This window comes from Phacochoerus africanus, chromosome 10 (assembly GCF_016906955.1).
Source record: "Phacochoerus africanus isolate WHEZ1 chromosome 10, ROS_Pafr_v1, whole genome shotgun sequence".
NCBI lineage: Eukaryota > Metazoa > Chordata > Mammalia > Artiodactyla > Suidae > Phacochoerus > Phacochoerus africanus.
Window position 1 is genome coordinate 81,518,661 of NC_062553.1, and position 10,921 is coordinate 81,529,581.

The window sequence follows — 10,921 nt, forward strand, 5'->3', positions numbered from 1 at the left end:
ACCACAGCTCATGGCAACGCCAGATCCTTAACCCAATGATCGAGGCTAGGGTTCGAACCTGTGTCCTCATGGATGCTAGTCAGATTTGTTTCCACTGAGCCACAATTCGAACCCCAAATTCAGTATTTTTTTAGATTTCACATATGAGCTCATACGGTACTAGCCTTTCTCTGTTTGACTTATTTCACGTAGCATTGTGGCCCCAGGATCCATCTATGTTGTTGCAAATGACAGGATTTCCATCTTTCCCTTTGCCAAATAATGTTCACACACGTGTGTACACACACACACACACACGCGTGCGTGCGCGCACACACGCACACTCTCTACATCTTCTTTATCTATTCATCTGTTGATGGACATTTAGGTGATTTTCATATCTTGACTATGGTGGATAGCGCTGCAGTGAGCATAGGAGTGCAGGTATCTCCTTGAGACCCTGGTTTAATTTCCTTTGTATATACCAGAAGTGGGATGGCTGGATCATATGGTAATTCTATTTTTATATATTTTTAGAAAACTCCATACTATCTTCCATATTGACTGAAGAAACTTATATTCCCATCAACAACGAACGCACAAGGGTTTCCTTTTCTCCATATCCTTACAAGTGCTCATTTCTTGTCTTTTTGTTAATAGCCATTCTAACAGGTAGGAGATGATTTACATTTTCCTGACAATCAGCGATGTTGAGCACCTTTTCATGCACCTGTTGGCTATTTGTATGACTTCTTTGGGAAAAAAAAAAAAAAAAAGTCTATTCATATCCTCTGCCTGCGTTTTTTTGTTTGTTTGTTTTTTTGTTTTGTTTTGTTTTTGTTGTTGCTATTTCTCAGGCCGCTCCCGTGACATATGGAGGTTCCCAGGCTAGGGGTCGAATTGGAGCTGTAGCCACCGGCCTACGCCAGAGCCACAGCAACGCGGGATCCGAGCCGCGTCTGCAACCTACACCACAGCTCACGGCAACGCCAGATCGTTAACCCACTGAGCAAGGGCAGGGACCGAACCCGCAACCTCATGGTTTCTAGTCGGATTCGTTAACCACTGCGCCACGACGGGAACTCCTCTGCCTGCGTTTTAATCAGAATCATCCGTTAATTGGTTATTGAATTGTATGCACTTCTTATTTATTTTGGCTACTAAACCCTCATCAAATATATGATTTACAAATATTTTCTCCCATTCTACAGGTTGCTTTTTCATTTTGTCAATTGTTTCTTCTGTGTAAAAGATTTTAGTTTGATGTAGTCCCACTTATTCATGTTTGCTTTTGCTGCTCATGCTTTTAGTGTCATATCCAAAAAATCATTACCAAGACAAATGTCAAGGAGAAGTTCCTATTGTGGCTCAGTGGGTTAAGAGCCTGATGTTGACTCTGTGAGGATGCATATCTGATACCTGGCCTCACTCCCTGGATTAAAGATCCAGTGTTGCCACAAGCCGTAGTGTAGGTCAAAAATGCCACTTGGAGTTCCAGTCGTGGCTCAGTGGTTAACGAATCCAACTAGGAACCTGGCCTCGCTCAGTGGGTTAAGGATCCGGTGTTGCCATGAGCTGTGGTGTAGGTCGCAGACTTGGCTCAGATCTCGAGTTACTGTGGCCCTGGTGTTGGCCGGCAGCTACAGCTCTGATTAGACCCCCTAGCCCGGGAACCTCCATATGCCGCAGTTGCGGCCCTAGAAAGGACAAAAAAAAAAAAAAAAAGAAAGAAAAAAAGAAAGAAAAAGAAAGTTCAGCTTGAACCCAGTGTTGCTGTGACTTCAGCTGCAGCTCCAATTTGACCCCTGGCCTGAGAACTTCCATTTGCTGCAGGTGTGGCCATAAAAAAAAAAAAAAAGACAAATGTCAAGGAGTTTTCCCCTATGTCTTCTTTTAGGAATTTTATAGTTTCAGGTCTTATGTTTAAGTGTTTAACCATTTTGAGTTAAGTTTTGGGAATAACATAAAACAGGGTCTGTTTTCATTCTTTTGCATGTGGTTATCTAGTTTTCCTAGCACTGTTTATTGAGGAGACTATCCTTTCTCCATATGGTATTCTTACTCCCTTGTCAGATGTTTGTTGATCATCTTTGTGCGCATTTAATTCTGGGCCCTTGGTTTTGTTCCAATGGCCTTTGTGTCCATATTTTATGCCAGTACCATACTGTTTTATTACTACAGCTTACAATATAAATTGAAATCAGCAAGTGTGAATCCACCAGCTTTGTTCTTCTTTCTCAGATTGCTTTAGTCATTTGGGGTCTTTCAGGGTTCCATACAAATTTTAGGATTATGTTTTCAATTTCTGTGAAAAATTCCATTTGAATTTTGGCAGGGATTGCACTGATTCCATAGAATACTATAGGTAGTGTGGCTGTTTTAACAATATTAATTATTGGTATCCATGAACACTGGATATCTTTCCATTTATTTGTGTCTTCTGTCATTTCTTTCATCAAAGTCTTATAGTGTTCAGTGTACAGCTCTTTACCTCCAGGTTAAGTTTATTCCTATGCATTTTATTCTTTTTGACGCTATTGTAAATGTGATTATTTTATTTCTTGTTCAGATCATTCATTATTAGTAAATAGAAACACAACTGATTTTCTATAATGACTTTGTATTCTTTACTAAATTTTGAAATTTTAACGATTACATTTATCAGTTCTAACAGTTTTTTTTTTGTGGAGTCTTTAGGAAAAGTTCACATCATCTGCAAACAGCGACCATTTTACTTCTTCCTTCCTGATTCGGGGCCTTTTATTTCTTTTTCTTGCCTAAATTTCTCTGGCTAGGAATAAGAACGATGTGAGTGGGCACCTTGTCTTGCTTCTGATCTAGAGGAAAAGATTTCAACCTTTCACCACTAGTTTGATGGTTATCAAATATGGCCTTTATTCTGTTGAGGTATATTACTTCTATACCCAGTCTGTTGACAGTTTTCATCATACAATGATGTTCAATTTTGTGAAATGCTTTTCTGCATCTACTGAGATGATCATTGTGATTTTTATCTTTCATTCTATGAATGCGATGTATCACATTGATTGATGTGCTGTTTTGAGCCATTGTTGCATCCCACGGATAAATCCCATTTGATCATGGTTGTGTGATCCTTTTAATGTGCTGTTGAATTCAGTTTCCTAGTATTTTGTTAAGAATTTTTACATCTATACTCATCGGCGATACAGGCCTGTACTTCTCTCTAAGCTCAGTCTTTATCACTGTTTTGCTAGAGTGATCTGCTTCCCCATGTCTCTGAACAAAACCAGCTGCCAGCTTAAGTGACCACATGAGAAGGCTTATTGCTGTGTTTTCTGCCTCTGTCTGGTTGTGGTGCTGCGGCTATCTTTCTGGGTTTGTACTCTGCCGTGATGTGGACAAGAAAGAGACATTTTAGACTGTCTTTAACTTGTGTGTTCAGTGTGTAGGAAGATTCAAAGAAAAGCAGCTGTGGGGTTTGACCAGTAGGTGGAGGGGGTGTGGATTAAGCAGCCTTCTTATTTCCTAATTGGTAGATTATTTCTCTGAAGTAATGCTTGTGTCCAGGGCAGGACCTATCTAGTCCTGGGCTAAAGGGTAAGATGTTCAAGGTTGGTTACAGTTTTCTATCCTTTTACTTTACTCTCTCAAAAAGATATTGCTTTGACATTTAAAAGCCAGGGAGCTTTTTAGAAGATACAGTTTTTCAGACCCTGCATTCATCCATTTGTTCTGGGGTGATGGCAATGATAGGTGTAAAAACCACAAATAGCATCTATTTATGGAGAGGGAGTGGGGCAGGGAAATAAACTCCGAGTGGAAGGGGATATCCATTTTATCTTGTGAAAGCCTGCTGTCCTGTGTAAGGACGAGGTGGTTCATTTGCCTAGTGTGCGGTATCTTTGTGACTTACAGGTTGAAAGGCCAGGTGAAGCTGTGCCCTATTTGCTGTGCTAGTTGCTCCTCTGTTATCCAGAATGCATCCATACCCATCTGAATTTCTCTCACTGCTCTTTCCTGGGATGCATTCTGCTGCAAGCACCATGGGATTCTAAATGGCACTGTTTGTTCAAGGAATCAGGCTTGAAATAAGTTAATGAAAACATTTTTTTAATGGTAAAGCTCTATACACGTTTGGTGTATTATTATTACCACTAACAAAAACAGTAACTGCTATTGCTGAATCTTGTGGGTGCTTTGAGAGGTGTGCTTGGCACCCTGGACATGGGAAGGAGAAAGGCCTGGATGTGGCTGGTGGATGAACCTTGGGTGAGTGCCAGCAATGGAAAATAAATTGAGTTTGCTTATGCACTGAAGTCCCACAAGGAAAAATTTTCACATTGTATCTTTTGGCAATATTTTAGAAGTTTTTTTCCAGGATTTTTACTTTTCAAGTTTGTATATAATCCCAATAAAACTATGCCTTATCAAATACATTGTTTTTCTATCAAATTTCTTTATCTTTTTTCCATCTATGCACATATTTGACCTAGTTTTAGGCGTGGTACAGACACAGTTTCCTCAATTGCTTTTTATCTTTTCACCAAAAAAGAAAATAGGTGCTTCTAATTTTCATGATTGTGACTATAATGACTACATAATATTTATGATTTTATTTGGTTGTTCTGCTATTATTAGGTTGTTTCAAATTCTGTCATTATAAATAACTCTGGGGTTAATATATCTTCATGTCAACAGTGCAAAGCTGTTGACATCCCCCTATTTGAATTGATTGTTTTGTCCACAGTTTCTCCTGTGAGATCACAGATGCAAATGATAGAAATATTTTTCCAGGCTCCAAATAACTATTAGAAAAATCATCTGTGCCTGGTTCACTCATCCCTGAAACGAACTTATAATAATCTGTATAGTGTTTAGAACCGTGAATTCCATAGATGCCAGCTGCCCTTGCAGCCTTCACCATCATCACCCCCCATCACTACCGTTATTACTACTACTCTGTACTATTATTTGTATTATTATTTTGGCAAAATGGGCTTCCTTTTAATGAATGAAAACAGATATCATAATTAATTATCAGATTGCTCAGCATTTTTTTGCTTTCCCCTGGCTTTTGAAGATGATTTGTAGGCAATTTGGTTTTTGCCCTCCCTCCTAAGTTTCAGAACGCTCTCCTTAAAAGAATGTCTTCTTAATTTCCATCTGTTCCTTCTCTTTTCCTCATGAAATTCTTTCCACCTGGGAAAGTAACAAGTGTATTTCGTACACTTCTTATGTTTGGTGGTGATAAAGCTAATTTGAAGAAGGTATTGGGATGCTGGGAAAAGAGACGCCATGGTCTTGGACTCAAGTTCAAGGTCTATTAGGGACAGATGTAAAAGTCTGACCTCTGGTGGCTGTGAGCTGCAGCTGTAGGTCAGATGTACCCAGGCCAAAAAGCAATCACAGATGTACCTCCTCCGGCAGCAGCTAAACTGGTATAGGGTTGATTGGCTTTTAAAGGTCTTTTGTATTCGCTGTGATGGTTCCTTACAACACTTAATTGCTTTCTTTCTTACAAAAGAATTATCTTTAAACTCTCTTCTTCAGACTATAGGCCTTTAAAAAAATTGTTGCAAGAATCATAGTCTCCAAAAAATATTTTCTTAAAACCACCAACCTCTATCACCACTACCGCCACGTGGTGATATATATCTAGAAATTTTGGGGGAAAATGATTGCTAAATATTATAAAAAGGGAACGTCAGAGGATTAAAATTCTATTTTTCAAGATTAAAATCTTGAAAACATTTTGAAATGAAGATTTGCCTCCTAATCAAATACTGTCAAAGTTTTTGCCTTCCAGGATTTAGTTTTTTAAAAAAGTAAACTAAATCTTGAAAATGATTTTCTTTTCTTTTTTTTTTTAATGGCCACCCCATGACATATGAAAGTTCCTGGGCCAGGGACTGAATCCGAGCTGCAGCTGTGACCTGTGCTGCAGCTGCAGCAACACTGGATCCTTTAACCCACTGCATGTGGCCAAGGATTGAACCCGCACCTTCACAGGGGCCTGAGCCACTGCAGTCAGAGTCTTAATCCACCGTGCCACAGTGGGAATTCCAAAAAAATGCTTTTCTGTTATCATTACTTAGTTATTATGTAATTAAAAGAGAATCATATGAATGAAGAAAATAAAAATTAGATCTAAAAAGTCACAAAGAATTTGAGAGAACACATATAGGATATTTTTATTATCTTTGTTGTTAAAAATGATATGGGAGGAATTCCCTGGTGGCCTTGTTGTTAAGGATTCAGTGTTGTCACCACTGTGGCTCAGGTCACGGCTGGGGCATGGGTTCAAATCTCTGGCCCGGGAACTTTTGCATGCTGTGGGTGCAGCAAAAAAAAAAAAAAAAAAAAAAAAAAAAAAGATATGGGAGTAGAATGTCTCTTTGTTTATGCTTGAGAGTAACTGTTTATATTTTAATTATTTTGCTTTTCTAAAAAGCTCAGTTTTCAAGGTGATTGAATGAACAGGTCACAACTGATAGTAAATTTGGTGCTGTGTGTTTGTGCACAAAAACTAGTTGGAAAATGAAGAATTTACTTAACCCTAGCTACTTGTTTAATTCTCACAATATTAGAGGATTTGATGCAGTCAACATTGAAAATGATAGGTTCTTCCATAATTTCTAGATGGAAGACCCATTCTCCTTCGGTCCCATCCCTCAGTAGGTGCCAATATCTACGTTACTGTCTGCACTCAGGAGGAGGACTATTAGTAATGGTATGTTCCTACAAATTGGTTCATCCATCCTCCCCAGCATTTGTACTATTGACCTTACTTTGCACAAACAGGATTAATGGCTTCCTGCTAAAATCAGCCCTAAACTTGAGTGTGTCTCTTAGTCTCTTCAATGCCCGATTTTAAAAGCCGAACTGATTTTCTAAATGCTCCTGAATGATATCTGTTATTTCAATACATTTATGCTAATTATGTATTTTAGTTACAGATCATTTTTATATTTGTATGCTCTTTGCAAAAAAGTTCAGAAAAATATCCAAATATATGAAGAGGACAATTATATCCCACTTTAAAACTACTTTGGCATTATTGATGGTTTGAAACAGTCTTTTCTTTCCTTATCATTTGAGCAGATTTAATTAGCAAAACTAAATAACTGCTGTTATAACTAATATTTATTGGGTGTGACTCGGTGCCAGGCACTGTTTTCAGTCTTTACACACATGTCATTCCTCCTCTAATGCTCACAGCAATCACAGGAGATAGATATAATAGCCCCCCACCCCACCCACCACCGCTGCCCTGGTCTGTGGTTCTGCTTTCTGCCATTTCAGTTACCAGTGGTCAATCCAGGTTTGAAAATAGGAAACACAAAATTTGAGAAATAAACAATCCATCAGGTCTAAACTGCATGTCACTCTGAGTAGTGTGATGAAATCTCATGCTATCTCTCTTCATCCTGTCTGCGGTGGAAATCTTCCCTTTGTTCAGTGCATCCATGCTTTATATGCTACCCACCCATTGGAGGAGAAAAAAACGTAGCGTATGGAGGGTTCGATACTATACCTGGTTTCAGGGGGTCTTGGAACATCCCCTGTGGATAAGAGGCACCGTGTTATCATTATGATGACCAATTTTATAGATGAAAAAACACTACAGAAAAGTTGCCTAAGATGACATATTAGATGGCGGAGTGAGACTCTGAACCCAAATCACCTGAATATAAAACCCATCTCTTACAACACAATGTCAATTTATTTATTTTAATTTTAACTTTAATTTTTTTGCCTTTTTTTAGGGCCGCACCCACAGCATATGGAGGTTCCCAGGCTAGAGGTCAAATCGGAACTACAGTTGCTGGCCTATACACAGCCACAGCAAGGCTGGATCCAAGCTGTGTCTGTGACCTCCACCACAGCTCACAACAATGCCAGATCCTTAACCTGCTGAGTGAGGCCAGGGATCGAACCTGCATCCTCTTTTTTTTTTTTTTGCAATTTATAGGAGAGATTTATTTGGAGAAATATTACAACATATAAAAACTACATAAAGTCTTAAATTTCCACTCATACAGTGGTAAATTTGATATAATGCATAATAAAAAATCTTTAAAATCCAGAATGCACAAAGTACTGCACAGTTTGATCACTAAGTCAGTTAGTTGATAAGCAAACCTCACAGAACAGTTTCACTGTCAGCCAAGGCCACAAACACCGTGTACAACACATTGAACTGACAGACTGAAATGTTAAAAGTACAATATCAGTGCACGTTGGGGATCCCTGGTGCCAGAAACAAGGGCGATGGGAGGGCAAAACTAGTCCTTCGTAGTCTCTTCCTTGACTTTAACTGAGGCGCTCTCTCGTGCTTTGGCCAACATACAGCGCTTGATCTCTAAGCCGATGGCTTTGGCCAGCAGTGATGGCACAGCATTACCCACCTGCCGGTGCTTGTCCAGGATGTTGCTGAACAGCCAGTAGGTGTCGGGGAAGCCCTGGGAGCGGGCACACTCCCGCACGCTCACCACACGGTGCTGTTCCGGGTGGAGCACGCGGCCCTGCTTGCCCATGGGCTCAGGGTTGGTGACAGTTGTGCTGAAAAAGCCGTCCCACTCAAGCCGTCCATAGAGGCCAGCCTAGTGGTTGTGCCTGTTCCCGGTGTGGGGCAAGCACCAGGGAATGAGGGTATTGAATTGCCTGGCCGCAGGGTCACAGGCTTTGCCCGCTTCCACACAGGAGCAGACCCCACGGAGGGCCCCGGTGCTGCTGCAGCCATTCTTCTTGTCGTGGTAGTTGTACCGCAGCTTCCTGGCCAAGGTGCCATCTGAGAGCCGCACCTCAATGTTTGGTAGGTCCCGCCAGTCTGAGCCTGGGGCCAGAGGGATTCTAGTTGTGTTCGTTACTGCTGAGCCACGACAGGAACTCTAACACAATGTCAATTTAGAATTATAAGATTTGCACATAGAATACTAATCAGTCCATGGGCCATGCCTTAAAACACCCACAACCCAAGCAGGTAAGGATAGCTTAGTTGAAATCAGTTGAGATAATTGGAAGGTGTTCTATATTATTAGTGAATTTTAGCAGTACATAATTTATTTAAAACAAATCAGAAGTATATACATATTTTGACAACAAGGAAAACATCATTTCCTTCATACTATAATCTATCCTGGGTATTTTGAATTATCAAATAATAGATTTAGAAAAGGAATTTCTCCTTTAGCCTTCTTCTAGTTCCAATCTTTTTAATTGACTGAACTTAAAAAAAGTCACCATCAGTAATTTTGTATATTTTTGCTAGAATTTAGTTATTGTTCTAGAAGGTGGTTTCCTTGTCTTCTTCCTGCTTGCTTTTTTCCCTCATTGAATCCACACCCAAACTCCCATTCCCATCTAACCAGTCCTGTGAGAATAAGCAAGAGGAAACAATAGCCTCTTGCAGGAACACATGGGTGTCCAAGCCAGGCAAGGGTAAGGATGGGAGGAAAAGCTCCCTCTGACCTGGTATAGCATCAGAGACAAGGATACCTTTATCTCCTAGGGTCCGGAGCCTGTCAGTGAGCCTACATCACTCTTCCTGAGTGCCAGGCTCAGGGAGCCCCAACTCCCCTCTGACCGGCTGCATGCCTGTCTCCTGACTGCTGGCCACTGCACAGAGCTCTGGGACCCCAGGGCTGCAGCTCACAGAGTTCCGTGGAGAAGCAGAGGGACACAGGAGTTGGGAAGAGAGGAGATGCAATTTATGGGGCTCAGTGTATGGAGTTTTGAGTGATGGATGAGACAAAGGTGATACTGGTCACGCAGCTTCTCCTCCTTGATGTCATAAATCTCGCCCTGATTTGCAATAGAGCAGAGCCGAGCCCTGTGTCTGCTTGCTAATTAAAATTTGCCACTCCTGGTCTCAGGCGTGACATCAAGCTGCTCCATAGAGTGACTGTAAGGCAGTAGCTGTGGTTATTTCACTGATTCAGCAAATACTTAGTTCATGCTTCCTGTGCGCCATATATGGTTCCAGAAACTGGGGATTCCAGACTGTTCAGGAACTGTTCTAGAACCTGGGAGTGTACCTGCTATTCCAGCTACCTCATTGAATGACCGTTTACAGTACTTGGTCTTTTTCATCTTGTCCCCCTCCCTGCAGCACACAATTAGGTCCACAAAGAGCATGTCCAAGACCTGTGCCTGTGGCCGTCTTGGATGGGTCGTTTATCCAAGGCCAGAGCAATTCCTGCTTCAGGTCTGGATCATAGGAAACTCTCAGGCAAGTGAGTTTTTGCCTATTTTGGGTCTTAGTGTTTACTCTGTAGTGTCATTCCAGACATGTTGGCTCAGTGAACACAGAATGACACAAAATTAGGGCCCATTTTTCCTAATAAGTGATAAAACTCTGTGAGGACATTTAAATGTTGTTAATCTCTCCTCCAAATGGTGGTAGACCCCTCCTGCGCCCTGCATGGCTCAGCTGATTAGGTCTAACGAGGTCTAAAGAGCCTGCGCTGCTGGAAAGCCACTTGAACATGTTGAGCAAATGACCTTTCCTAGCTGGGGACGCACAGCGGTGTGGAAACAGATTGAATATGCTACATTCATGACTCAGCATTAAGGTGGATCTTACCAAATTACAGGGATAGGAGAGTGTGATTTAAAAAAAAAAAATCAGATGTATATGGTCTGGGTCTGGGAAACTTTAGAAAGAAGTAAAGTATTTCTTTTAAATTAATAGACCTAATTTTTAGAGCAGTTTTAGGTTTACAGAAAAATCAGACAGGAAGTACAGAATTTCTTTCCTAAATGGCAGTCAACAGTGCCTCTAACCCTTTCTAAAAAGAGCATTCAAGTAATGCCTAAGGGAAAATATTGACCAGGGTACAAGGTCAAAGGGGAAATAACTGTTTATATTGAACCCTCAAGAAGATCTGTTGACTGACCAGAGGAGACCATTATATAACTGACAACCATGGAGGACAAGGAAAGTCAGGAAAGTGTCATG

The 10,921-nt window shown here is 40.7% G+C and overlaps 1 protein-coding gene across 1 annotated transcript; it reads right to left on the minus strand.

Annotated features, from left to right (window-relative positions):
• Window positions 1-8,027: 8,027 nt before the first annotated feature.
• Window positions 8,028-8,807, minus strand: LOC125137740 (DNA (cytosine-5)-methyltransferase 1-like). The gene has a single exon (XM_047798766.1). The coding sequence runs from the start codon at window positions 8,496-8,498 to the stop codon at window positions 8,247-8,249; it is 252 nt and encodes an 83-aa protein (XP_047654722.1). The 5' UTR covers window positions 8,499-8,807; the 3' UTR covers window positions 8,028-8,246.
• Window positions 8,808-10,921: the final 2,114 nt, after the last annotated feature.